The sequence below is a fragment of the Brachionichthys hirsutus genome, chromosome 17, assembly GCF_040956055.1.
Source record: "Brachionichthys hirsutus isolate HB-005 chromosome 17, CSIRO-AGI_Bhir_v1, whole genome shotgun sequence".
NCBI lineage: Eukaryota > Metazoa > Chordata > Actinopteri > Lophiiformes > Brachionichthyidae > Brachionichthys > Brachionichthys hirsutus.
The window spans coordinates 9,232,212-9,259,403 of NC_090913.1; the positions used below are offsets into that span (position 1 = coordinate 9,232,212).

The 27,192-nt window shown below is 44.2% G+C and overlaps 5 protein-coding genes across 6 annotated transcripts; 1 reads left to right on the plus strand and 4 right to left on the minus strand.

Moving 5' to 3' along the window:
- Positions 1-3,095: 3,095 nt before the first annotated feature.
- LOC137906341 (calcium uniporter protein, mitochondrial-like) lies at positions 3,096-9,925 on the plus strand. The gene is made up of 8 exons (XM_068750591.1): positions 3,096-3,399; positions 6,068-6,137; positions 6,285-6,452; positions 6,791-6,895; positions 7,042-7,202; positions 7,285-7,488; positions 8,040-8,156; positions 8,240-9,925. The coding sequence occupies exons 1-8, from the start codon at positions 3,304-3,306 to the stop codon at positions 8,315-8,317; spliced, it is 999 nt and encodes a 332-aa protein (XP_068606692.1). The 5' UTR covers positions 3,096-3,303; the 3' UTR covers positions 8,318-9,925.
- Positions 9,926-9,958: 33 nt separating this feature from the next.
- On the minus strand, positions 9,959-12,337 carry LOC137906342 (caspase-6-like). Of its 2 annotated transcripts, none has more exons than XM_068750594.1 (8): positions 12,291-12,337; positions 11,983-12,027; positions 11,558-11,600; positions 11,299-11,448; positions 11,099-11,175; positions 10,578-10,753; positions 10,350-10,497; positions 9,959-10,204 (listed from the first exon to the last, which is right to left on the minus strand). In XM_068750594.1, the coding sequence occupies exons 1-8, from the start codon at positions 12,319-12,321 to the stop codon at positions 9,969-9,971; spliced, it is 906 nt and encodes a 301-aa protein (XP_068606695.1). In that variant the 5' UTR covers positions 12,322-12,337; the 3' UTR covers positions 9,959-9,968. The 2 variants fall into 2 exon arrangements, with proteins under 2 accessions (XP_068606695.1, XP_068606694.1); XM_068750593.1 differs by having other exon boundaries at positions 11,299-11,451; positions 12,291-12,321.
- A 397-nt stretch (positions 12,338-12,734) lies between these two features.
- Positions 12,735-15,480, minus strand: pla2g12a (phospholipase A2, group XIIA). Its single transcript, XM_068751160.1, has 4 exons — positions 15,141-15,480; positions 14,956-15,032; positions 14,319-14,484; positions 12,735-13,843 (listed from the first exon to the last, which is right to left on the minus strand). The coding sequence occupies exons 1-4, from the start codon at positions 15,358-15,360 to the stop codon at positions 13,725-13,727; spliced, it is 582 nt and encodes a 193-aa protein (XP_068607261.1). The 5' UTR covers positions 15,361-15,480; the 3' UTR covers positions 12,735-13,724.
- A 601-nt stretch (positions 15,481-16,081) lies between these two features.
- On the minus strand, positions 16,082-21,584 carry dnajb14 (DnaJ heat shock protein family (Hsp40) member B14). The gene is made up of 8 exons (XM_068750789.1): positions 21,449-21,584; positions 19,405-19,579; positions 18,538-18,683; positions 18,166-18,354; positions 17,783-17,868; positions 17,564-17,673; positions 17,241-17,413; positions 16,082-17,155 (listed from the first exon to the last, which is right to left on the minus strand). Exons 1-8 carry the CDS (start codon positions 21,579-21,581, stop codon positions 17,031-17,033), a joined length of 1,137 nt encoding a protein of 378 aa, XP_068606890.1. The 5' UTR covers positions 21,582-21,584; the 3' UTR covers positions 16,082-17,030.
- A 232-nt stretch (positions 21,585-21,816) lies between these two features.
- Positions 21,817-27,157, minus strand: LOC137907183 (tetratricopeptide repeat protein 39B-like). The gene is made up of 18 exons (XM_068751504.1): positions 27,128-27,157; positions 26,772-26,803; positions 25,314-25,418; positions 25,100-25,231; positions 24,889-24,965; positions 24,541-24,670; positions 24,363-24,468; positions 24,095-24,160; positions 23,875-23,983; positions 23,683-23,750; positions 23,501-23,560; positions 23,264-23,425; positions 23,077-23,168; positions 22,860-22,980; positions 22,679-22,790; positions 22,494-22,611; positions 22,111-22,227; positions 21,817-21,931 (listed from the first exon to the last, which is right to left on the minus strand). The coding sequence occupies exons 1-18, from the start codon at positions 27,155-27,157 to the stop codon at positions 21,817-21,819; spliced, it is 1,752 nt and encodes a 583-aa protein (XP_068607605.1).
- Positions 27,158-27,192: the final 35 nt, after the last annotated feature.

Sequence of the window (27,192 nt, forward strand, 5' to 3'; positions counted from 1 at the left end):
TGGATTTTATCGATATATTATTTATGGGAAACAGTGGATTTGACATGATTAGCAATTGTGTGAGAGAAGGGTTTGCCTTTTTTCGTGTATTCCACTCATTTACAAACTTTTAGACAATAGGGTTGAATACTAAATTTACCAGAATCGACCCAATTGCATCCACGCTATGATGCCTGCGACTAACGTCACATGACATCATCATATTGGACTTGCTTTTACTCCACTTTTTGCGCACAACTTTACACAAACAACACCTGTTGGAGAGTCCCAGCCTTTGACTACATATTGAATTTGAGGATACGTCGAATGAATCATGAAATATAGATTTAAAAACCGAACTTGCTGTGTCATATGTTTGAAACACGTGAAATTTGGGTCCAAATCCTCATCGTGAAATTAGTCGTGAATTCATTGAACACTGTTAGAAATATTACAGAAAGCATTGATAACATAGCGGATGAAGATGGTGTTTTTTTTTCTTCTTCTTTAGGTAAAACAGACAGCAGCTGTGGTTTATTGCTGCCCTCTACTGTTTATTAATGATCACTTTGACACTGTCTTATTTTTTTTTGGGGGGGGGGGGGGGGGCATTGGTCAATGCTATACTAACTGGGTACTAATTCTGATGTTGCTTTTTAAGTGAATTATTTTTGGGGAGCTTGAAGCAAAAGATCCGGCCTGTGGGATTTGATGTCGTGAGGATGAATCATTTTCAGACATAATCTACAGTGAGGAAGGTTAATAATAAATCAGCCGTGATGGTTGTGATCCTGTCCGTGCTGAGTTTGCTGTTGGAAAGTTGACCCTACGAATGAATGAAAACAGAAACAAACCTTGTGATTCCACACATGAAGCGGCTCCACTGTGGACGATGATGCGGTGATCTGATGCTGACATCTGCTGGATGCTTCTGAAGGGAACGCGAACGCGCCGACTCGTCCTGCAGAAATTCAGTCCACTCCCGTAGAAAGGTTTTAGCCTCCATCCTCACTTCTGATTAACACACAGATCATTTTCCTGATTGATCTATTGATTGCATAAAAGTAATGTGAGGGACCCCACGCGGTTTTCCAAAACCCAAGTTGCGATCATAAAACCTTCTATCCTACCAAAACATTTTATCATACAACCAATGTGGAGTATTTTCTTTAGCTTGACAAACAATTAAAACAAATATTGAAATATTGAAATTATTGATGCATCTCTAAAAACAGTACGTAGTTTCTTTGGTAGAAGAGACAAATTAGTGACAGTGTTCTTGAAACAGAAGGAAGTTAAAAGTTGGACCATAATGTATTTGTAAAAATACTGGCTCCTGTACTGCCTCCTATTTTCCGGTCTAATTAACTCAAATGGATTTGATTTGTTCTGGTTCATCTAAAGATTTTCCACAGGCCTTTGATATTCAGTCTGCATTTATTAAAAATTCAGTTTAAACTTCTCTCTCGGCCTGTGTGCCTCTGTGTGTCTCACAACACAGGGGTTTGGATTTGATGTGTTATGCAGACAGAACTGCAGGAAACTTTTGTGAATATTTTTTAATGCTCTCCCTTCTTATAATTAGGGTTGGAAAGGGGCAGAAATATTCTGCTAAATTTCCAGTAAGTTTCTGGTAAATTTACATGGGAAGTTAAGATGGGGAATTAAGGGAAATATTCCAATCCATATCCGCTCTGTGAATTACGGATATCTGCAGCTGAATTGTTGATATTTTTCTGCAACACATATCCAGTCCAGCTGTTAGATGTTAAAAGGACTTGCCATAAGTCAGTGCATCCACAGAAGAAAGTCTTTTCGTTGCGCACTATTGTAATACCACCAGGGGGCAGCCAAGACTATCGAAAAGATGAAACGCTGCTCACATATCAAGTCAACAAATGCACAACTACTGTGTGGAAGCAAGCAATTTGGTTCATTCCTAAATTAATGGTGAATCCAGCTGTGGAAGGATCATATCGGTAACAAACATAAAAAGAGGTGTTGATCTTTAATCTAATTATTTTATCTGTTTAAATTAAAATCTTGCACAAAACGACTTGTTTAATGACGCACCAAATTTATTGGGATTCATTGTGCCAAAGTATTTTAAATGCAAACAAGAACTGTTTTCCTCCCACCTCCAAAAACTTGCATATTAGATCAATTGATTTACTCTGTGACCCACAAAATGGGAAAAACGGAAGAAACTGGATGGATGGATGGATGAAGTCCTGCATCAGTCAAGAATGGGAGAACATTCCACCTCCTAAAAGCAAAGCAGTTGGTCTCCTCAGGTCAAAACGGTCACAGGCGTTCGAGGCCAACATGATAATCTCAATAATCTCAACAAGGATTCCAAAGTTAAGAAATGATTTTATTCACATATGATGTCTACTGTATGTTTGAACTCATGCACACGAGAAACCAGAGTGATGTGAGAATGAACAGGAACATCCGTAACTTTGATAACTGTTACATCCCAGCAGCCAGTCCACCCTCGGTTTGACTGCGACCTTGGATGCTTGTCACAGCAGGTTAAAGCAGATCAGGGTTCGTTGAGCTCCGGGCTGGCCTGAGGCCAGCGCTACTCTCTTTCTTCGGCATGCGTGTTAATACACGCGGCTCCTGCTTTTATTCCCACTGAGTTCACGATGAGCCACCAAAGAGTCCGATTTATAGCGCATTGCATATGAGAAGAAGAGCGTGCACGAGAAACAGACAATAATAGGGGACTAAAACAGAAATAAATCTTTAACTATTCCGTGACCCAAGAACACCCCATGTTCTAAAATCAATCAAAATCTGTTTTCCATCTGTTGCAAATAATTATGAAAATGGGCCTCATTTTCATAATTATTTGCATCATCAGAAGTCTCTAAAGAAAATAGACTCTATCCATACTTCCATGGGTGTGTGTGTGTGTGGCGTTCTGCGCACTTTTGGGTTGGGAATGCGCACACGGATTATTCTCTCCAGTCTGCCAACCGGTTGGATTGCAAAACTATGGAAGCCCGTTTCCGCCAATCGAAGAAAAAAAGAGAGAGAGAGAGAGAGCGAGGAGGAGACGAGGAGACGAGGAAAGGACGCGGAAACCGTCACAGTCTCGTCGTGTTGTCGGGGGAAATGGGACGCGGCCCAGGCTAGGCTGCGCCTCCGCCGCTCACAGCTCCCTTGTTGTTCTTTGCGCAGACGTCAGCTGCTTTTGAGCGGGCACACCCGGACACACACGCACACTTACACGCACACACACGCACACACGGAAGAGGTATTTCTACCCGGAATGCCCCGCCGGCTGAGCTAAAGGCTAGCAGCGGTCACAGGACGATGGCTTCGCTGCGGATCGTCGGAAAAGTTGCGTCGAGACTTCTGGGAAGTCCCTGTGGAGTCAAACCGGCTCGTCCGGTCGTTTTCCTTCACCAGGTAATGAATACTGTCGGTAAATAAAGTAATTGGCATCATTAACTGTGCAAAAAAAATACAAATAAGTCGCGTAAATTCACCAGGGCGTGTTGTTGACGCGCTGGTTTCCTGGTCTTTGAACGCAACACGACACTTCGGTGGAATGTTGTGCGGGACGGTTCCGGTTCGGTTCCGGTTCGGTTCGTCTGTGATCTCCGCACCGTCAGATGAAAAGACGTAAATGTTATAACGTGTGTAATATAAAACGTAAACTTTGGCTCGGGAATGTTTCCCCCCCGTCCGATGATGGATGCGTCGGAATGGCATCGCTCTCTCTCTCTCTCTCTCTCTCTCTCTCTCTCTCTCTCTCTCTTCCTGTCTCTCAATCTCCTTTGTTTTTTTCTTTTACTGCGGGCTGTAATTTTCACGCGGGATCCTACAACAAATAAATAATTCAAGTACATTACGGATCTCCACGGGGGGGGGGGGGGGGGGGGGGGGTAATCCATGACTGTACTTCTCATCAATACATCAATACAAAGTATCTCTTATTCAATCGGTCCTCTGAAGATATTGATCTGCCCTCCGGTTTTAATATCTCATCCTTTCCTGGGACACTTGTGCACCATCGGGATGCTTGTTGTTGCCACATCTGTCTGCACCAATCAGAGGAATGCTTGCATTGCGAGAGATGTAAAGTGGGACACGCTGCAGGATGCAAAAAGGCCAAACATGGCAGCCGAAGCATCAGCGAGAGGTTTCTGTGGCGTCGTTTCACCCCCAGGATTATTAGAGATGTCGAAGCAGATCCTCCATTGCAGGAAAATGAGCGAGCTGCCAGTGCAGCATGAACAGTAAATACTGTATAGCCCCCCCCCCCCCCCCCAATCTGCTCTGCATACTGAGTGAATATTGAGGGTTTGAGGGATCTTGTAGTTGTTTTTTTTGCCCTGCCCGGAGCGAAACGTTCGCTTTAGTGAAATGCCGTCAAGCAGACGCTTCCGTTGTCATGAGACGCTTTAGGCGGTTATCGTTCAAGTCGGCCTCACTGAAATGTAAAGGCAATTATTTATTTTTTTGCAGCAGTGTTTGTTTCCTCGCAGCTTGTGGCGTCTCGCTACGTCACGGTTCAGCCGTTTACCAGCAGCATTTGTGCCGAGGACAGAACTGCTCAGTCTATCGTTGCATTCCCAGCATGCATCGCGTAAAGTTAATTCATATTTTCCTTGTTTAACGGTCGACTTTAGTGCCGAACGCTTTGCAGCGCTGCACAGGCACAAAGCTTTGCTTCCCACCACCTGCACGATGCGCCGCGTCATCCCACTCCATCACTGCTCCTGATCCGATGGGATCATTAACCGGATAGAAGGAGATGAATGCAAATCGTTTTCAGGGTCCCGCGCTGACTCTTCCTGCTCCCAACCACAACGGGGACTAATTCCATTTCTCATTCTGGCAGCCTCCGTTTTCTCTCCCTATCTGGTTCCTCTCCTGCCCGCATGGCGCAATGCAATTCATCACGTCATGGCAGGCGTGCGTGTGTGTGTGTGTGTGTGTGTGTGTGTGTGTGTGTGTGTGTGTGTGTGTGTGTGTGTGCGCGTGTGCAGAAAGTCGCTTTGCTTTGTTCAGAGCTACCAAACCCTTGATGGGTGTCGTAGGAGAAAACCTCCCGGAGCCACATTCACTTTATCCCCCCCTCCCTCCCAGTCTGAGGGCTGATAGGATAATAATGCAGATTCAAACTGTCCCTTCCGGCACGGCTGTGTCTCTGGGCGTGTCCGGTCTTTCAGAACTGCCTTTGCGTTTCCGGTGTGGGAGCCGTCCCAATGAAACGCTCTGTTTGTATTGATCAAATGAACCTCCACGCAGGAGGCTGTTGTGTAAGTCTAGTGCAGTGCCGTGCACGCCGCAGCGCGGTGCACGGAGGGTTGCTATTCATCACGCAGCTCCCAGGATGCAATTTTCTGCTGCCTTGTGTTTATCTCGAATGGCATTGATACGTGTGCGGCGTGCACGTGGGGACATTAACGGCCTGGGGGGGTGGGGTCAGTCGGCTGTTGAATTGCTTCTGGTCGATCTGGCATTACGCACACGCACACACACACACACACACACACACACACTCCTCCCACAGTAGGTCCAGGCTTGTCCTTCATGCTTCTCTGCAGATCGGCTGAACAAGGAACCAACGTGTGGATCAGGACTAACATGTGACTCGGCTCTGAGCGCGTTGGTCTGTTGGTCTGCTGGTCTGTTGGTCTGTTGGTCTGTTGGTTTGTTGGTCTGTTGGTCTGCTTGGACGTGAAGGGCGTTCTAATGAAACTGAAGCTGTATTGACGTCTCAGTCCCGTGTGTGTCGGCAGTCGGCGCCTGCGCTCAATCTAATGAAGTGCTGTAGAATGAGCGGTGTATAAAAGAAATCGTTGTGTTTGAGGGGGGGGTCTGTTTCCAGATTGCTCTGATTCTGGTGGGTTGGACACAAATTGTCCCCCTTGGATGGCAGAATTTCCTTTTTATTATTATATATATGACATGCTCTATATGTTCCTTATTCATGGCCACAGCGAAACGTTCTTTCAAATCTCCTAATTCTTCCTTTCTGTGTTTCGGATGTTTGTGCCATCATATTCCCAGTTGCACTGCATGCTTCACTGATTCATCCCTTCTTCCTTTCTTCCTCCTCCTCCAGGTCCAACAGAGGCGCCCGACACTCGGAAGCTCCCGTGCTCTTTTTTGCAACACAGCACCGCCATCTAGTGGTAACAAACCTTCACTGCATCCATTTGCTAGTCAACGGAGTGTCGCATTGCTGCTCTGTGACTTTAGAGTCACTTGTTAATCATGGGAGCTTGATTTCATCACCTCTGCTCGAGAGCTCAACAGCTTCCTTTGTCATTGCGCCGCAGACGTCTCTTTGAAGTACAAGTACGGCCGTTTGGTGCTGGAGGTCCCGTTGCCCTCCAGGAACGAGAAGTGCCTGTTCTTCCTGCGGCCCATGCTGATGACTGTTGGAGACCTGATCACAGATCTGCAGAGAGAGGACCCTGGAGCCATCGCATCCGTCTTCTCCAAGGGTAACGATGTGGTGTGATCACTAAGCTCGCACCATATCATTTACATTCTTTGTTGTTTAACTTATTTATATATATATATATATATATATACTGTATATATATTTGGTGACATCGGTAGGAGGGAAAGCTGGGGGAGCGACACAAACCCAGTTTGATGCAAAGTTTAACTGGAGAGTGCAAACCTCCCCCCAAGCAGCTCATTTCCTGACATGTGGATGTGTAAATCTATGCAGGCACGATTCTCGATCATTATTCCTTTTTTTTTTTATTATTATTATCTTCTTATAGCCATAATACTGCATTGTGTTGACCGATTCGGACACGTCTTCCCCTGACAGATGGCGAGCGTGTGGCTAACACCACGCTAGTCGACACCCTGCTGAACAAGGACTTCCAGCTCGTCATCAACAACACACTTTATAACGTCAGCTCTCCTGAAAAGGGTAAGAACTCTGTCCTCTCCAGTCAGAAGGCGGCGCATTTATTTTTCTTGCCCCTTGAGCATGCATGACGGAGAGATGTCCCTTCCTCTCCACGCGCACCACCCCGCCTTGCGTCCTCAACGCCTTTATTCCTCCTTGGGGTGCAGCGTCTGCATCCAGCGAGCACGCCATGGGGCTGGAGGACATGAAGTATGTCGTTCACCTGCTGCACACGGCGCTCCACCTGCCTGAGCACCACCAGCTGAAAGAGAGGCAGCTGCTGGAAAAGCTGGACAACCTCAAACAGGAGCTGTCTCCCCTGGAGAAGGTGGGAATGGCGTCTCGTCCGTGTGGCGGTAAGACTTCTGCCACTACATGGTCTGTTTTTTTTTTTTTTACTGGTGTGACAGATGAAGGCTCAGCTGTCCCATGCGGCGGAGTTCCACGCCTCCAAGGTCCTCTGGACCGGCATGGCGCTGTTATCCCTACAGGGCGGAGCGCTGGCCTGGCTCACCTGGTGGGTGTATTCGTGGGACGTCATGGAGCCCGTCACGTACTTCATCACCTACGGGACCAGCATCGGAGTTTTCGCCTATTATGTGCTGACCAAACAGGCGAGTCACTGCGCCGGGACAAGACGGTTCAGAAATAAGAACAGATGGTGAAAACACAAATTGGGGGGTGGGTTCTTCTCCAAATGACTAGTGAAGCAGTGATTTTGAGAGGTGCTGGTGGATGGATTATGTAAACGTCCACTGATTTTTGAATACGTAAATGGAGTTTTAATGTTTTCTTGACGTAAATCTGGATCAGATCAAGAATATATTTTGCATGATTCAAATTATTTTTTGGGTGAGTGAGCTGAATGCATATTTTACAAGTTTTTTTGTTTTTTTTAAGCCTCCATTATAAGTAAATCCGGGAAATCAGGATTTTTGTCCAGACAGAAATCCAGATTTTCTTTTTATCCAGACAGGAATCCAGATCGCTCTCAAATTGTAATGGGTTAGACCGTTAGACAACATCAAATATTACCTCCTTGGTGGAGGTAACGACAGCCCAATATGTGGAACTCCTCCTTTAACAGTCATTTACGCCAGATGTTTACGCTCCCAGATGTGGTTTTCCTCTGCATGTTAAAAGCCCTCTTAATTCTTTCCCACAGGACTACGTTTACCCAGAAGCTAAAGATAGACAGTTCCTGCATTACTTCCATAAAGGCGCCAGCAAGAAGACATTTAACCTGGAAAAGTACAATCAGCTGCGGGACGAACTGACTCAGGTTGGTTCAGTTTATTTTTCTTTGCATTATGGAGGAAAAGGCCGATGCAGATATGCTAAATCGTTGTCTGCTTTGCGTCTCAGGTGGAGGACGACTTGAGACGGCTGAGAAATCCAACGCGACTTCAGCTACCGCTCGAACAGATCCATTCAAAGCCATGAACACACACACACCTAAGCAAAAACAAGTTTATTTTGATCATGGTGCCTTTGTACAAAGAATCCATAGCATTCTGTGTTCTGTTTACAGTTTTGATAACGATGCCAATTATATATTTTAGAAACATCCAGAAACTGGGAACCATTGAAATAAAAAAGGATTTGCTCAACCTCAGTCTTTGTCTGTCTGACGTCTCCCAATAAAAAAAAAAAAAAAAACTCAAGTGTCGTTAGTGTGATTGTGGATGAAGAGAAGACGGACATTTGCAAACATCTCTGGTGTAAATGGTGAAATAAGACACCAACAACAACAAAGAGTTGCAGAAAACATTTAATACACAGAATCAGTGTAACCACAAAAACACTTCAGAGTATTGCTGGTAGCTTAGTGTTTCCTGAGTCATGGATCATGTGACACAGCTCAATGTATTTGAAGTCTACATTAGAAAGCCACCCCCACATCCCTGAGGAACCTTCGACATCGATGCTTGGCGCTATTCTGGGTGCCAATATGCATGATCAAGTTTAGTACCGTAAGACAAAATAACCGCACAAACATGAATTCCCTTTTTTGCTGGTGTGGGCATGAAGACAAACAGAATACAGTATACACGCGATGACTCAGCACTATCTGAGGTATTTATATGGTTTTTATAGACATGATCATTAAAACGCAATGTAAAAATCATATGAATGACTTTATTGTCTTGCTGTTATCTCCTATTTTCCAGCTTCCTGTTAGAATGTTTGGTCCCAATAATATGATTCAAGTAAAATGCAAATTGGACCACTTGATCAATCAACAACAGCATGGTAGCGAAGTGAATAGTGACGAGTATTAGAACAGCATGTACAAGAGAAATTATCATGGCAACGGATTTAGTGTTCTATATCAGGCGGTGCCTGTATGATCCTTTTTTTACGAGTCACAATTTGTCCCGCCAGCACGGAACCCACTGCAGGGCCGTTGTATCGGATGGATTACAACCTTGTTTCCAACGTCAACAAAAGACTCATTTAATTGGAAATTCTGCAAAAATATCAAATGTTTTGAAAGTTGTACGGTCAAATACAGATTTTGAATCCAGCAGCATCTTCACCTTTGCAAAGGCAAACATATCATCTGTGCTTTGGAGCAACTTAGCATCCTGCTAAGTTGACAAAGTCTTGCTTATTTCAGCACAACAAAGCCAAATCGCATCCTGACATTTTGAGCAGCTGAAGTCCTGCAAGGGGTGACCACGGTGGCGTAGTGGTTAGCGCTGTCGCCTCACAAAAAAAGGAGGTGCCGGGTTCGAATTCTATCTGTGCAGTGTTTGCATGTTCTCCCTGTGTCTGCGTGTGGCCCCCGCGATGCCCTGGCGACGCATTCGGGGTGCACCCAAATTGTTTCAGTGATTTAAAAAATCCCTGCATGTTGATTTTATTCGCATATTAAAAAAAAGTGGGAATGAGGTCGTATGATTGTCTACTGTATGTTTCCATGCACGCACACAAGAATCCAGAGTGATGTGAGGAATCCGGCTCAGATAGACAGGGAACTCTGGGAGAAGAATAGCGCGCATGAGAAACAGACAGTAGAGTCGAGGACTAGAACAGAAATAAATCTTTAAAATCCCTCCCTATTTATCGTTTTACACGTGAAGTCTGGGATTTACTTTTTAACCCGGAAATAGAGTTTCTTTGTGAGCATTGAGGCGAAGCAAGGCACTTGCTTCTTCCCGATGGAGTTGCTGTCGCTGCTGCGCAGGACGCTCCTCATCGACACTTTTCTGTTCACCAGCGTGAGCAATTCCGTGAATTCAAGGGAGGTCCCGTATTTCACAAGCAGCTCACAAAGGTCCTGGATGTACCAGGAGCCGTTAAAGGTGTCCCGATGGGAATAGTACCCTTAAACAACATGTGGGGGGGGGGGGGGGGACAGCAAGTAAAGACATTCATTCACTTCCTAGTTTCTGAACGGGATTCCCGTCTCATCCTTCAAGTATTGATTGAATAAAATGACCAATCATGGCACTAGATTTTCCAATCTCACCTTCGGCCACCGAGTAGCACATGATGAAATCGGCGCCGGCAGGGAGGGTGTGTATGGCGCTGGCATCGACCACCACCTCCTCCGTCTTTATCGCGTCCACGGCATCGCAATGAGTCACGGGATCGTCATGTTTGTCTCCTCGGCACGCCTGGGGACGGACACAGGCACGTCGCCTTTTGACTCCGCGGTCTCACCGATTTGAGCGTTTTTTATATTTACTTTCAGTACCTGTAATACAAAGATCTTTGGCTTTCCCACGAGGCCCCTGCATTTATCGCCTTTGAACAGGGCCGTGATGTCTTGAATCTTGATCTTCCCGTCGTACGTGTAAACGTGATCGTCCTCGCCGTGGCTCAGGAAGACGAGCAGAAAGCAGTCCACGTCTGAATGGTCGTCCTCTGCAGCTGGAGGGACATTGGCTACTTGTTTGTACTACAACGTGGTACTTGTTTGGTATCTTCTCGACAAGGACTAAGGAATCTTAATCGTGTGTTTTTCTCATCGTTGTGGTTTGAAAACTTTTTATGATATCCTGATTACTGGGTCACGATGAAATGTTCTTTGAGCACTTTTACACTTGTATACGTTTTACATGCATGTTTGCTAGGTTTGAATGGAAATAGGATGTTTTCACTGATCTCACAGCAAATCAAGTAACCTTGAATACAATTTGCCCGATCGGCGGGCCGGATTGACATAGTTTGCCCGTGCCTGTTCTAGCGTCATACGTGATCCTGCGCATGTTTTACCTTCATTGATTTTATCCAACACCTCCACCAGTTTGTAGTTATGATACGTCTTCACGTCAAAATGTAGTTCTTTCAAACTGAAAGAGATTAAAAATAAAAAAAACACACAATTTCTGTAATATGTCACCAAATTAGAGAGTTCAAATGTAGGTCAAGAACGTCCAATAGTCCCCGCCCAGCACCAGGCCGGGAAGTGTTACCTTCTCTCCAAGTTGTAGCAGTCGGCGTTGGTTCCGTGTCTGTCGTTTAATCCCAGGCGCCAGAAGAATCGCTCCTGGTTAAAGATGACCGCAAGTCCTCGCCGATTGTTGTTCATCTTGTACTCCTCCGCGGGATCCAAAGCTACAGCACTGCTTCATGATGGAAAGATGAACACCATTTGTGATGGGCCACTGGACCTTGGGAGGGGGGGGGAAATTAAAAAACTCCAGTCCAAAGCAAAGAAGAAACGGGTCTTACCTGCCGAAGAAGGAATCGGTCTCCGTTAGGTTCTCCGTGCATCCTGTGGGAAACAAACAGAAAGGAGAAGCCCTGTGATGATGGAGAACAGAATCGCGGAGCAACGAGGTTTTACAGCTTAATACTCGGACCACGTGATTCGAGGGGGGGGGGGGGGGGGCAGAAAACATTTATGATTCCATTTTGATCAGTTTCGAAATGACAGGCATTACAGGAAAACCATATATACCGCCTACACTGGAATAATGGAGGCAGTTTAATCTGATGACTGATATTACTGTAATTTATTACTGTAATTTGTGCGCCGCTGATAAGAAACTGGCCTTTCTTCAGGACTTTACTCTGAATAACTATTGGTTGAACTCGAACCTCCACAGGTACCTTGTGAGGCACTAACTAAATAGTAACTAAGTAGAAATACTCGCCCGCCCTTTTCGTTGCTCTTCTGCTGTCCTGAGCGACGACACTTCCTGGAAAGGTGAGACGAAGACAATTTAAGTCCCAACAGCCTCAAGCTTTTGTACTTCTTTGACTGGCGATGAAGAAAAGTGATTCTTAGCAGCACTTGTGAAAAGATCGTAATCCGTTCTAAACATATTTACCGGTGATTTCCGAGGTTACATGCAAAAGTAAAGTACTTGCGTTTATTTTTCTAAATTACCACGTCACGCTTTATGTGTCTTATCTTTAAGTCTAATGTCTCATCTTTAATGTAAAACAAATCACGTATTACCTCCACATCTGTCTTCTCCCTCAACAGACATGTTTACACGTCCAGTCCGACCGACGGATCCCAAAGACTCAACTTCTGTTTGGGCGTATCGACGAGTGTGGCTTTTAGCCCCTCCCCCTACAATTCTATTGGCTGAGTGTGAAAACGAAAGCCGCCTATTGGTTCGCACACTTGTCAGCCAAACCGGAACTTCCGCGTTAGCCACATTGCGACAGCGAGTCATAAATTTTAAATTGGGTTCAATAACACCATAAAGGGAAATATATGACTTTGGACCCGCACAATTATAAAGTGGAACATTCTTAATGTTTCGGATACTTTGGAAACAAACTTGATCATTTCATCACTTTTTTATTTTTTTTTAATTTTAGGATCCATGATCTCCAAACAACTTATGTGCAAAGAATTGTGAAAATTAAGATAACTGAAGAAATACAGGTAGAGTTATTAAAGTTAGCACATCTCAGAAATGTTACCAAAAAGGAAACAAATAAATATAATGCCTACAATCCCAAAAGGCACCTCTCCAGTACATCTGAGACAAATGAGTCAAGCCCTCGAAACGAAATATGATGGAAAGTATAAAGTCCCCCTCCTCACTTTGTTGTGGTGGAATAGAATTAAAAACTACTTTATTTATTTGAGCCAAGTTGGACAATTGAAACGTCAATCTTTATTCAGACAAATAACCATTTACGCATTCCTAATTCACTGAGAGCATTTTCCTTCCTCAAATATATTAAATGCCGTCATATGGACAAAATTCGCATTTGACAGGTGAGCTGCACGACGCTAAAGCCAAGTTAGCATTTTACTGGAATTAGAAAAACATGTTAAAAAAAATAACACTATCACCATAGAAACAATTGACAGTATAGGAGCGCAGTGGTTAGCGCTGTTGCCTCACAGCGAGAAGGTCACAGGTTCAAATCCAACTTGAGGCCTTTCTGTAAGGAGTCTGCATGTTCTCCCCCCGTGTTTGCGTGGGTTCTCTCCGGGTTCTCCGGGTTCCTCCCATCACCAAGAACATGCAGCTTAGGCAAATCGGTTATGCTAAATTGTCTGTAGGTGTGTGTGTGTGAATGATTGTCCGTTTATGCGTGGCCCTGTGATGAACTGGCTGCTTGTCCAGGGTGTGCCTTGCCTCTCTCCCGTGGACTGCTGGGATAGGCTCCGGTAGATCCCGCGACCCGGGTTTCGGATAAAGCGCTTAAGAAAATGACTGACAGTATAGGAAAACCTAATTCTCTACTCTAAACACGAGATATTAAATGCTAGATGTGTGCTTTTTTTTTTTTAGACACAAAAATACTCTAACCTTGATAAACTCTACAAGTCTACAAAAAAACGTTTATTGCCAGCAGCCCTCAGTGGTCTTCAGTGTAGTGCATTTTAAATCGGTCCTTTTTGCGAGCCTTGATCCTGTGGGTGAGGTTAGAGTTCCTTCTTCACTTCATAGCGACACACGCAGGACTCTCTCTGGCTGTCCAGGTATGGCTTACATCCCAAGTGCATCACGGCGTCAAACAGCAGAGTCATTGCTGACTCACAAGCTACAATGGGAGAGGAGCGAGAAGATCATGGCAGGGAACAGGCAGAACGTGGTTTGAAAGCAGTTTAACATGCACAATGCGTTCACACTTAAAGTACGCACGAAATCCTTAATGGATTGCACCGTCCAGCTATTTGAAATTTGCTCAAACCTTGCCCTCTGCTGGACATATCGTGTTTTACAACTATATGAATGCTTGCTAACGTGCCCAAGCATGTTCAACACGTTCCCATTTTAACCTTGTGAAAGCAGGAAAGCTCAAGTATTATCAATAACATCCAACGGGGGCTCTGTTATGTGCCAGTGTCCTCATAAGACATGGCAGCGTGTTGGCTTTAGTGTATTTCACTTAAGACAGAAAGTTATTTATATGGAAAGACAATTACTGAAACTACATTTTCAGTTAAATCTGGAGAGAATCATCTGAGGAAAAAAAAATCCCATTTACAGGATGAGCCCAGGTTGCATTGGTCTACCTTGAACACTCTGGGTCAATCCCAGGGTCTTTTGCACATTCCTGCAGATGGTCTCGAGACAATCCTGGAACTGCTCGTCGCAGTCGTGCTTCTCTCTGCCACAGGTGTCGTAGCAGCGGTCATGTCGGTTACAGCATTTAGTCATCGACGGGATGCCGATGTCAAACTGGAAAAGAGAAGTTAGTCAGTCAGTGTACTTAGGACTGACGCTATCCCAGTCTCAGCAAGTGGAGGCACTGACAGAGAGGAGGATGCCGTTGTTGGTTAGCATCCGGGATCAACCGCCATCTCCCATCCCCTCTAATGAAATGCTAGTTGTCTTTTTTTTAGCCCCAAGGCGTTAAACTGAGACACGTTCATGCTGCGTGCACGTATTTTTGAAGTGCATACTTTTGTTTTTAGGCTTTGTATTCATTTGGCTTCTGAGTTACTGCTCAGCTAAAACAATGTTTATTACAGGTGTATTACAGGCCCTTACCGTACATACTTTTTAAAATCAGAAATACCTACAATACATGAAAAGGTCTAATCAAAATATAAAACTACAACACAAGGGAACACAATGTATGTATTAACAGATATAACTTTGTCTCAGGCATGAATGGAACTTCTATCTTCCTCAGCACTTTCATATTACCTGAAATCCGAACATTGGGGACCCACATCCATTGGGGGGTGGATTCTTATATCCAGGACGCGGTAAAGGCTTATAACCTGCGCCAGAAGAGCAAAGGTGAGGACTCGGAGTGTCTTTCTGTAACGTTAAACATTCCCGGTTAGCATGACGACACACAGTCCCCATTAATGACGGAGCTAGCTCACCATCGCTACATTTAAAATGGCACAGGCCGTCATCGCCGCCAAACAAGTCCAGCGCTGCGTTCAGGTAAGTGTCAATCTTGTGTATTCCGTTCCGGATAGTTTTTAAAGTCGTCCTCCAGTCTGGAGTCTCGGGTTCGTGTCCGCAGGATGACACGTCGGGGAAGCGTCCACAAATAAAACATCCCAGCAGAAAGACACGCCGGTAAATGCTGCGCTGCATAGTACTTAATGCACATATAGCAGCGTGTGAACAAACATAGGCTTAAATTAAACCCAGTTATTCCTCAAAACGCGCTCTTTATGCCATCTAAACTTTCTGTGCCGGTTGTTTACATTTGGCTTCGAGTTGACGCTTATCTAATCTCTTCCGGGGTTGACGTTGTCACGTGACGCTTTGTAAACCAATGGGCGCGGCGTGGGAAATTGCGACTTCAGTGAACGAAAACTCAATAAAACGCAATTTCAATATAGACTCAGGAGTTTTAAAAACCGCACCACTGTGTTTTAAAGTCATTTTTGCTTGATTGTTTTGTGTTTTGTTAAAATCACGACCCGCATTATTATTTTTTGTCCCCTTGCGTGCGTTTAATGGTTATCTTTACAGATGCAGAGACGAGAACAAAAAATGTAAATAAGTGCCGCACAGCATTCTAAACGGGCAATATTCAGTAATGATTACGGTAGTAATCCCCCCCCCCCCCCTCTCCCCTCCCCCCCCCCCCGGACCGGTACACCCTCTGACGTCATCCCGTGGCTGCCAGTCTCATTCGATCACTCAACAAGGCTCATAAAAGGATTTATGCCTTCTGCAACTGTGACGGAAGGCTTCAAAGAAGCTTACAACGTGGTCCTGATGAGATTGTCAGCACAGCACCAGAGCAGCTTTATTGAATCCGGCCACAGCGATTAAATCTGACTCGTTACCAGAAGGCAATGTTTCATCGAAGCTGAAAACGTGTCTCAGAAATGTCTTCCAGAAAAGCTCCACGCCTCTGTTCAGCTGTCAAAGACAGTTTCAACACTCTCTGTTTCAAAACATGTTTTGTGACAGCAGCAGAAATCTCAGAAATGATAAAACAAACAATCGAAACCATTTTCACGGCAGCATTCCGTGAGCCGAGATAAAATAGCATTCTCTCAATCGCTGGACTGACTGAGCGACACGGATACACGCAGCGTTAGGGAATTTTACTTTATTAAACTGATTAGGCAAGCACTGAACTTTCTTAAATAACTGCATAAACTTTAAACATTCAAAAATGAAACTGTACAACAATTTATGAAAAACAATGTCCTTCTTGTTTTGTCTCCATCAACGTCACATTTTGAAGTCAACAACATAAAATGTCCTCTTTGCAGCAAAGACTATCTTCATATCCCGTCATCTTCGCCCACATATGGGCACGAGTAGAACGCTAAAAGTTCGTTCAAATTTATCTCCATTTTTCTTTTTCCTGCGTTCCAAGAAATGGCTGTAGGAATGCAACTCAACCTGGGAATTCTCATCTTAAATTCATGTTCAGCGGATGAAAGCCGTTAGCCGTCTGTTGATCCGTCGGGCGAAAAACTCCAGGGTTTTCACGCGTCGAAGAACGTGCCTTTACGCTCGCGTGTCCTCGTCCTCATTGTCAGAAAAACCGAAGGAAAGCGGAGCGAGACGAGAAACGCTCTGGGGCGTACAGTAGGTAGATCGGTTCATTAAGACGCAACAAGGCCCAGGCAGGAGGAGTTGGTGGGTGGACATGAGGAAGGAGGAACATTTTAAATCTTGAACAATCAAACTAAATAATTTCAGGAAGTTTTTTTTTTTTTTTTTGCTCCTAGTGTAAATTCTCTCTTTAAAAAACATGAACTTAAACATCTATTACACGTGATCTAAAAGTGTCCTACTCATCCGCCCCGGAATATGCTATTTAGTCTGTCCAGCTCCCTGCAGTTATCCATAGTCATAAGCTCCGCCTTCTTACGCATTCGGTCATCCCTGTATACCTTAGCGGCGTACAGCAGGTCTGTTTCTGCATGAGACAAACACAAAAACAATGATTAGATGACGTCTTGCTGCTTCTCCAGCACCCTCCTCCTCCACCCGTGCACACTCACTCGTCTGCCTCTCCTTCCAGCAGTTATTCCTGACGTTAGCGATGTAGTCTTCCTCGACATTTTTCTCAATCTGCTGCAGCGCCGAGCCTTTGAACTCGGACTTGAAATCTCTGGCGACGTAGAAGTCGACGCGCAGGTTTTCTGTCTGCCGTTTTACAGTCTGCCCCGTAGACCTGAAAGGGATGGCAAAAAGACTGTCATGATTTCCCCTGGGATGTTCTCTTTAAATCACACACTGGAGTGATGTCATGATGTCCGCTGATATGCTGAACCCTAAACACGGCATGAAAGCCGTGTGTGCGTGTGTGTGTGTGTGTACTTACGGTCTAGAATAGAGGCTGTAGGGGGGAGGGGACACCATCACCTGGCTCAGTATGGACACTAAAATCAGGACCAAAATGGGCATCAGCTGGATAAACATGGAGAAACCACCCTAGTGACAAAAAAAAAAAAGTACAGTTCAGCCAACGCATTGGTTTTTAGTCACACTTCAGTTCACATTCTAATTTACACTCGTGTAAATAAAATAACTTTCTACATACATCTCCCCTTTCTTCTGTCCTTTCTTGTCGGTGATCCGTCTGACGGCTGTAGCTCGTTCTGCCGTTGTTGAAAGTGTGCGGGCTTGCTGTCGGCAAAATAGGACGTGGGTCAAGATTCAATGCTGCGGAATGTCATCAATTACACCAACTCTCTCCATTCATGCTTTTCAGCATCTATTACGGGAGGAAAAACAGGCCTGGAAATCTCCGGATTCAACGGAGAGCTGAAAACATGTCATCTTCACATAAATTATGAGATCACTAACTAATAAACTGATTCTTGGGACACGTAAGAATGAAATCAACATTCTTGATACTTAAATGGGGCATGATGGATGATGAATGAGGGAATATTATTAGTAGATACGCAGGGGCTCACTCACAGGAGGGGAAGCCGCCACCAAAGAACATGTTGAAGAGGTCCTCCGGAGTGATGTCCGCCTCGAAGCCCCTGTGGAACTCAAAGCCTCCTCCGTGCGAGTGCCCCGAGCTGCTCGGCTCCTCTCCTCCCGTTAGGTCGTACTGCTGTCTTTTGTCCGGGTTGCTCAGCACTGCATACGCATTACCAATCTCTGAAGCAGGACACAGTTGATACATCAAAGATGGGGAAAAGCTATAGACACAAATCTTGGTTTTTTTTTCTCCCCCTATAGTATTTAAATATCATGCAAGCTACATTTTATCTGGAGATGACACCCCTCCCCTGATGGCAACCATATGTAAAAAAAAAAAAAAAAAAAGCTTAGTATAGTTACTTTTAAAGGCCTCGGTTGCCCCGGGTGCGTGGTTTTTATCCGGATGGAACTTGAGTGCTAGCTTCCTGTAGGACTTCTTTAGATCGTCATCACCGACTTCTTTACCGACGCCCAGCACTTCATAGTAGTCTTTACATTGCTTTATTCTGAAAGAGAGCAAAACTGAATGCAGCAGCTCGACCGACACAAACGTAAATGACATTAAAGCGCACACACCTCAGAGAAGATTAGTTTACAGCTCGACTAATCCTAATCATTTTTGAGGTTCTGTTCTATTAATTTGAAGTTTCCGTGCTCTCACAGACAGGACTGAGTGTTTAGAAAAGCAAAACTGGAAAATGATTTGAGTTAACTGGAATCTTTTGACATAATAGTACGAGTTGCCTTCCATTCGCCTGCATACGAGCAGCTGGGTCAGACTGAAACCGCACATTTCTAAAGACCTCCATGTTGTTTTCCACCATTTCACATTTGACTGGTGCTTATTAAAGATGTTATCAGTTTCCCTTGATTCTGCTATAAGTAGAAACTTAAATTAGCCTTTAACAAAACTTGTTTTTCAACCGTTCTCTGCTATCTCTTAACGTAAAACTGGAGCGTGTAATGATTAGCTGGAATGTAGTCCACACCTCTAAATACCGCTCACTTTTTCCCTCATGAGCAAGACACCATGGTGAAGAGGTTCCCATGGCGATGGAAGAGCGTGCATAAATTCGCAGCAAAAAACGTTAAGCTAAAGTATGACACAGAGCATTGCTTTCGTCTATGAAACACAGGGAAGCACCAAAAAAAGCTAGCCAAACTGGGACAAACAGCAGCGCCAACTAGTGGAGAGAGAGATACACAATGAAATGCTGAAATGGTCACCTGTGTACACCTTCCACCTGGTCTTTGCTGAAGACTTTAGCGGAGTCGCCACCTCCGGACTCCTGGCGTTCCCGTTCTGGATGAGCCTCGCTGCGTTCCGAGCTTTCTGCTGGCCTCCTGCGATACGCACCGTTTGCCGTTGAGCTGCCATTCTTTGTGAGCGCATCCAACAAAGCTGAGGAAACAAAAAGAGAGGGGAAATATAAATTAAAAATGATCAAAATCATTGCCACAAAAAAATATACAGGAACAATTGTGCAATTTTTCAGTTTTGATTTGATTTCAAGGTCCTAATTCAACACAATTTTGATTCTTTTCGAGGTTTAGTAAGAGTTACGATGCACACCTTTGTGTTCTACAGAATCAGAATGATGCTTTAATAATTGTTCGGCCCTTTAACGACTTGCGCAGCTACAATCTGCAGAAAATGTGATGCATAGCCACTTTCTGGCAGTGTCCATGAGGATTCTTGGTCCTTTCCTCTTGGGCGCAGGCTTCTATTTCTGTAATACACCTGTGATTATGTGCTGCAAGCATCTTCTTTTAATGCTAAGCGACATGTGTGGCACAAGCGCAGAGAGAGAACCAATATACACAGTACCAATAATACAGTACAGTGTAGTACTGTAGAGCTCAACTAGAAGAGCTAGTGAACAAAAACGAATAACTGCGTCTATCATTTGGGAATATTTTGGTTTCAGTATTGATGACACTGGAAAAAAAAAATCCCAGCTGGGATTTCGTGTGAATTTGTTGTCACGCAGACCTTGTCAGAGACCTTTGCAAGCACTGCCAAAAACTATATGACAAATAATCAGCCATTAAAAGCAAGTTAGAATAAAAGTCGCACTGAATCCAAAAGTGTGAGTTCACAGAACCACCGAGTGCCAAAGGTGTCAAACAGCACTGAAGAGTACAACTGTAAAGGAAGTAGTGCGTGTTCTTTTAGTGTTATTATACTAGTCTGTCTATTAATAGGATATAATTCTAGCAAGCTTTTTCTTTTCTGCAGGAATTGGTGCAAATTGCTCAGGCATTTCCACTGGTATCGCCTTACAATGCTGCAGCACCTGATGGAACATATCGCTGTTCGGGCCAGAACATATGGTGGCATTTGCCTGATAAAATTTGTTTGGTGTTGTGTGTAATTGTGTGTGTGTGTGTGTGAGAGAGAGCGAAAGAATGTTATGATGTCAGAGAGAGGGAGGATGTTACAATGTTAAAAATAGACAGAATGTTACAAGAACATATTTCATTGTCACAGAGAGACACTTCATGTACTTTTATTAAACTTTAAACTTCCCGCTGTGCGGGATCAAAGCAGTCTGCACCATTTCAACAAGACAAGGTTAGAAGTTAACCACCGTAAAGCGACTGATCCTCCATGTGCAGGTTCATCCGCAAGATTCTACAGTTTCCCAAAGTAGCCACTATTTTCATTCATCCAATGCTGATGCCCTGGAAGCATTTAAATATTGGCTTAGGCTAGACTTAGCTAACATTAAACCCCAGTTACACAGATCCACTTGCTTCATTAGCCTGTTATGCACTCATCCGAATCGTCCTTTTCACAACGGCACTAATCACGCAAGGTCAAATTCTTGCACATTGTAATTTAAACAAATTTAATTAAGATACTAATCAAAAGGGGACAGATCGTAATTAATAAGTGGCTCTTTGATGGCCTGACGTGTCACAGTTAGCAGGCCGGGACCAGTTTCCGTTCCTCTGGAAGGCTTTAATGTTTCACTGATAGCTAACAATTATTGACAAGTTACACCAGATGCTTGTTGAGAAATATAGCTAGCTAGTTAGCGAGCTAGCCAAGACACCGCTAGGTCCCCGACTTAACAAACGATAACTATAATGTTTACTACCTCATTTATTTATGTTTTGACAAATGCTAATTATAATACAAATGAGCTGTAGCTCGTTATCCAGTAGCCGCTAAGGTGTCAAACAGCTACGTGATGTTACCGAACGCCAGCTACTAGCTAGCATCAACGCTAAACTAGCCACGGCAGCCCCGAATGCTAAACCTCACCTCGGGCTCTGTCGGTTGGGTACAGCTTCTCTGCTTTATTAAGAAACTTCAAGGCTTTGTCTTTATCTCCAGCTTGGAACGCTTTCGTCGCTATATTGATACATTTTTCCGCTTCGTCCCTGTTTCCTTCCATCGTCATCCCTCTCTTCCGCCTTCGGCAGTCAGCTGACCATCTCCAACTCCACGTGGTCACCGGCACTGACAGCGGGGACAGCGCTTCACGTCTAACACGCTTTGATGTGTTTATTTTTTGTTGTCATTCACATGCGGCAGGACTTAAAATTATAGTCACGATAAAAGAATAGAAATAGAAAATATTTATTTATATATCTTTATTAAACGGTTTTGTTTCAGTCACATGGTATCACTTAAGCCGATGTGCGATAAGGGGCATGCTTGACCAAAGGCGAGTCCATGGCGTCGAGCGCTGCATGGATGCGGAAGTGAAGCCTCGACTCCATGTTGTAGTCTTTGTAGTTCACCCTACAAATGAGAGCACGCATTAGCCCTTTGCAAAATTGCAGCGCATGTCACACAGATTACAATTGCTGCTGTTTTTTTACAGGGCAGTTCATAAGTTTTTGATGATATTAAAACACATTAATAAAAAGAAGTACATATGTGGAACAAAACACTGGGCTCCTTGGACTAGAAACACTTACTTGGCATTTTCTATCACAGTGATGGCCATCTTGGTGTCACCTTTCTGCTTGTGCAACAAGCCTAACTCGAACATGGTAAATGGCACCAGGTAGCTGTCAAACTTTATATCATTCTCACTGCACAAATAACAGAAAATTAAAGCGTGCGATTAAAGTCAGATTCAATTGACATTCTCTATTTAAACTTAAAAACAGGAAACAAGAATGCAAACCAATATTTATGACTTTCATAAACATAAGAAAACAAATTAGTACACCATGATGTCTAACCACAAAGTTTGTTAAACTGTGGAAACATTATGACTATTTTCTTTTCTAAGTTAGGAACCTGCATACTGTAAGAAGGTGACTGTTCTGACAGCGCCGCGACTGTTAAGACCAACCTGGCAATGACCCGATTGAAGCAGAGCTCAGCCTGGACCAGACACCCCAGCTGTTTCAGACACAGGCCCTTTAGCAGCTGGACCACACACTGGTCATCCAGGTGATACACGGATGGATCTACACGGGGAATAAAGTTACTGCATGCACAATAAAGGAAACTTTAAATTTCTGTCCTCCTCCTTACTTTGGTCATTTCCAAGTTGCTCCTCTGCTTTCTCCAACGTGGACAAAATGAGTCTAGTCAACTCGGGTCTTTTGCCGACTATTGTGAAACCATTCCACACGTACATAATTTCCTTTCGAAAACAAAATAGTTATTTTTAAAATGAGAACTGGTTTGATAACCATGTATTGCTATTTCTTACCAAAGCAGGAACAACCAACTTCACAGGGTTATCAGAGAAGTATCGCTGAGCCTTCTTTGCTGCAAACTTCTCTGTTGGAATCGATTTTCCAGCAATCCTCAGTCTGAGACCGTCCACTTGCCTGCAACCCACAAGATGCCCCAGTTACCGTACGCTACGACGAGTGCAGCACTTGCAGCCGAACTGTGGGCGATGATAACGATGTTCTTGAGCACACCTGAATAATTCGACCACATTTTCTCCCAGTGCAGTCACTTCTTCATCGGGTAACATGCTTAAGATGGCAGCTTTCTGGAAAACATAGATGGCCTACAAGAGCCGTGTAAACCGGTCATAAGAGGTTAAACACACACACACACACACACACATAGCTTAACATCAGGACAAACGGTTACACAATTTACCTGTGACCATTTGCTCTCTTTGCTGAGCAGGTCGGCATATCGATACGCCTCCTTCCAATTTAGCTCAAAGGAGTAAGCCCACATCAGCTCCCAGTAACACAGGTGCTGAACCTGACGCCACTCGTGCTGCGCTGCAATGCATGCCAGGAACTTCTCCTGAGCCTGCAGAGAGACAGAATAGGTGCACAGTTTTCTTTCAAAACAAAATAGATTATTACTACAGTACTGAGTACTCACAAATGTGAAGTTCCCCTTGAGCAAAGCGATTCTTGCAGTGTAGAAAAGCATGAGGGCTCCCTGTGCATAAGAAACAAATCCATAATAATAATTAAGTTTCAATGAAGGGTGCAAAACAAAACACATTTTCCATCAGAATCAGCCATTTCTTTTTTTTTTTATAAGAACAAAAACGCGTTTACATTTGGGAACCTCTCATTGTAGGGCTTCAGCAGCACCTCAGCCTCCGTCAGGTTCCCATCACCAATACCTGCCCAAGAAAGACGGAAGGGCAAAACAAGGATTTTCAAACCATTAAAAAGTCCTATACAGAGTAATAAACTGCTGTTTATTGACAAATGAAGAAGGGATTGAAATATAGCAGTTTTTCTCACCCAGAATCACTGTAATGTAGAGATGAAACATCAGCAGGGTCAGGGTGCTGAGGATAGAGCGCAGGCTGTTGCTGGATGCTCCCTGTCTCAACTCAGACAAACCAATTTCCTGCAATAGTGACGATGCCACATAAGATCAGTTTTACAACTAGTATTAGGACTTCTCTTAAAAAGAAAAGAAATGGGCTCCATCTTTGCAAATAAATTGATTTGCGCATACCCTATCCCCTGAGAAGCCCAAAAACTCCATCAGTCTGAGGACTCTGGATGGAAAGAGAGAAAGCATCTAAAGAAAATGGGAGAGAAAAAAACAACTAATCCTCACGTGACTTATTGGTAAATCTTTGTTCATTCCCATTTCATTGACCTTCTATGTCACACAGCAAGACATCTACGCAGGAGAAAATGAAAGCCTGGACATACAATATGGCTATAAAATGTGATGTAAACTCTGTTTTAATAATGATGCTGCCTCCTATGGCTCTCACCAGGTTAAATGATCCAATGCCCATGTTGATGCCACCCTTAAAATGAGAATATGTGGGCCTCTGCACCTCCGTGTCTTTTGTCACATCTGCAAAAGCCTGGCAATCCCTGGCAGGCGAGACAACACAGTAAAAAACATTAAATTCTCCGGTTTATGACTACAGCATTGCATCCTCTTACTTGTAAATCTGGTAGCTGTTTCGCATCCTCATCCCTCCTTTGATGAAGCCAATTATACTCTCATCCAGGAACGAGAGAACCCCCTTCTGCAGGAGAACTTCAGCGTAGCAGAGCTCTGCGTGCATCTCAACTGTCGACAAGAACGTCACACGCAAAGTTAAGGAAATATAACGCAGCAATGTGCATACCGATTACATTTTTTAGATCCATGAACATTGTTGAAAATCCAATGCATCTTGACATTTTTACAATCTCAGCTGCACCAAACTCCATTTTTAATCGACCATCCTTTTCTCAATGATTCCCCTTTATGGTGAAGTCAAGAGGCTGCAGGAGTTCATCGCTTACCCTCCGTAGGCTTCTCAGCCGGTGTCCGATACCACAGGCTGGTTATGGTCTCAATTATCCCAGTTTTTTTCCGGAATCTAAGATCACATATTACATGGGGATAAATTCAGACGGATAGCGCCTCAACTCTTGAAGAGGCGATCAATGGATCAATGACCATCCCACACGTTGATGATAGTCTTAAACGGGTTCATTTTTAAATGATTGAAACCTTTGGCATGTCTGCAGGGATTCGCCCAGTGATGTCATCGCGTCCTCCATGTCCTTCGGATCAAACGTCATCCCTGCCTGCATTACCAAGATGCTGCTGTAGCCCACCGCGTGGTACATGCTCTCTCTCCTCCTGGAGAGGACAAATGCAATTATGCAACCGTAGTTGTATTTCAAATCAACAGTGAGGCACAACGTAACGGTTGGTAACTTACCAGGGTTTTAAGAGAGCCAAAGCATCGGCAAACTTGTTGGTCAGAAAGAGTTCAAGGGCGGCGGTGCAATCCTTCAGCGCAAGCTGCAAATCCATCTTAGGTGACCTGAATAAAAGCGTGCCAAATTTGTCATGAGACCTTCAGAGATTTCAGTTAATCCCCTCTAGTGCTGTAACAAACCAGGGCAAATTGTTGATCGTCACACTTTTATTTATTTTTAATTTTCAGATTACAATCAGCCCGTGTTATGTATGACACACTGGGACAGCATTTGTGGTATGATCAAAGGACAGGCCGGTTTACCTACCTGAACAACATTTAGCTAGCACATCACGTCAGTCGAGATATTTTGTGTGTGTTTGTCTGACAATTTTACTTTTACAGTTTATAAGGGCGATGGTGGCGCAGTGGTAGGGAGGGTCGTCCTATGATCGAGAGGTTGGCAAGAGGTTGGCGGTTCAATTCCCGGTTCAGGCACACGTGTACACTATCGTTGTGTCCTTAGGCAATACACTTCACCCACGTTGCCTGGGCGCGTGCGGTGACCAGCAGCAGACTACAGTTAGACTGGACGAGGGACAAAGTCAGTACCGGGCTTGCTAATATGATGACACGATAATTATAATTCCTTCATCAGCTGCTTATCCAAATTCGGGTCACGGGTTTTGCTGGAGCCCATCCCAGCTGACTATGGCCGAAAGGCGGGGCACACCCTGGAGGAGTCACCAGTCCAATCCAAATTGTCTATTTTTTTAGCGGCAGCCAGAAGCCGGAGAACCTGGCGGAGAACCCACGCAGAAACGGGGAGAACATGCACACCTCCTCACAGAAAGACCCAAGGTGGAATCGAACCAAGGGCCTTCTGTCCACCGTGCTGTCCTCTATTAGAATTATTGTAATAATTGTTTGCTTTTGATCATTGCTACTGGCGTGAATGAAGCACATGCAACACGTAGCTTAGCAACTTGACTGAGGGAAGCGCATTGTATCCTGATTATGTTTTTATTTTGACACCACTTTTGTTGTCGCTTTGCTTGATGGTCACATGAGAAAGTGTGGCTGGTTGAACTTGGTTCTTTATTCTGTGGCGACGACACGCAGTGGCCGATTGCGATGTAGCGTTCCGTCACAGCGTCGCCAATCTGAGGCAGATTAACTGGGGAGCACAGCGCTAATACACAACTGTAGGTGTGTAATCCAGTCAGAAACCACATGCATCAGACAGCAAGGAAAATAAACGTCTGGGAAATCAAGAACATCAAAATCAAAAAAGCCCAGTTCTCTCTACAGAGTCATAATCGTGTGTAAATATTTGTATTCATGGGTTAAAGAAACAAACAAATACATTCAGACATCATCTGTTGCATTTTTGACATGAACGCCGTTTGAAAGGACTGTAATATTTACATTGTTGCATGCATTATTATAATCATTATCACCATCAACAAACACACTTACATTGCATCCTCGCTGGAATTGCTTAGATCCATCTGAAACAGGGGGGGGGATACAATACAACAAAGATGTGTCACAAATCCTGATAACACTTAAATTTGCTTTTCCTTCATTAACATCTATCATTTCAGAGCATTTTCCATCTCCCCGCGCGCAATTAAGTTCATTCTGGTCACCTGTGTCGCTGCAGTCACCTGCTCCTCGATTGAAGGCAAATGTTTGGTTTCCGGTTTGCATGAGTTTATGCATTTCCGTGATTATTAAATTATGATACAGAACCAGCATCATTCAAACCACAACGTTGACATTCAAAAGGAAAACATAGAGAGAAAAAAGCTTTGCCCTAAAACATAACCAACCTGTTGTAGTGATTTTTCCATCGCCCCCATTTTCAGTGTCAGTTCAAAAGCAGCTGATGCCTTTT

Bases quoted from the DNA above. Each gene is read 5' to 3' on its own strand.
- dnajb14 (XM_068750789.1), bottom strand. From the start codon at position 21,581: ATGGAAGGAAACAGGGACGAAGCGGAAAAATGTATCAATATAGCGACG. The intron at 18,684-19,404 runs GTGACCATTTCA...GCTCTCTTTCAG, and splicing joins CAGGTGGAAGGTGTACACAG to AATAAAGCAATGTAAAGACT. The intron at 17,414-17,563 runs GTAAGTACACAC...CATCCCTTTCAG, and splicing joins TACAGCCTCTATTCTAGACC to GTCTACGGGGCAGACTGTAA.
- LOC137907183 (XM_068751504.1), bottom strand. From the start codon at position 27,157: ATGGGGGCGATGGAAAAATCACTACAACAG. The intron at 26,804-27,127 runs GTTGGTTATGTT...CCCCTGTTTCAG, and splicing joins TGGAAAAATCACTACAACAG to ATGGATCTAAGCAATTCCAG. The intron at 25,232-25,313 runs GTAAGTTACCAA...TGTCCTCTCCAG, and splicing joins TTGGCTCTCTTAAAACCCTG to GAGGAGAGAGAGCATGTACC.
- LOC137906342 (XM_068750593.1), bottom strand. From the start codon at position 12,321: ATGTCTGTTGAGGGAGAAGACAGATGTGGAG. The intron at 12,028-12,290 runs GTAATACGTGAT...TCACCTTTCCAG, and splicing joins GGGAGAAGACAGATGTGGAG to GAAGTGTCGTCGCTCAGGAC. The intron at 10,205-10,349 runs GTGAGATTGGAA...ATGTTGTTTAAG, and splicing joins GTGCTACTCGGTGGCCGAAG to GGTACTATTCCCATCGGGAC.
- pla2g12a (XM_068751160.1), bottom strand. From the start codon at position 15,360: ATGCAGCGCAGCATTTACCGGCGTGTCTTTCTGCTGGGATGTTTTATT. The intron at 15,033-15,140 runs GTGAGCTAGCTC...CTTCTGGCGCAG, and splicing joins CCATTTTAAATGTAGCGATG to GTTATAAGCCTTTACCGCGT. The intron at 13,844-14,318 runs GTAGACCAATGC...CTCCCATTGTAG, and splicing joins ATTGACCCAGAGTGTTCAAG to CTTGTGAGTCAGCAATGACT.
- LOC137906341 (XM_068750591.1), top strand. From the start codon at position 3,304: ATGGCTTCGCTGCGGATCGTCGGAAAAGTTGCGTCGAGACTTCTGGGA. The intron at 3,400-6,067 runs GTAATGAATACT...CTCCTCCTCCAG, and splicing joins CGGTCGTTTTCCTTCACCAG to GTCCAACAGAGGCGCCCGAC. The intron at 8,157-8,239 runs GTTGGTTCAGTT...TTTGCGTCTCAG, and splicing joins TGCGGGACGAACTGACTCAG to GTGGAGGACGACTTGAGACG.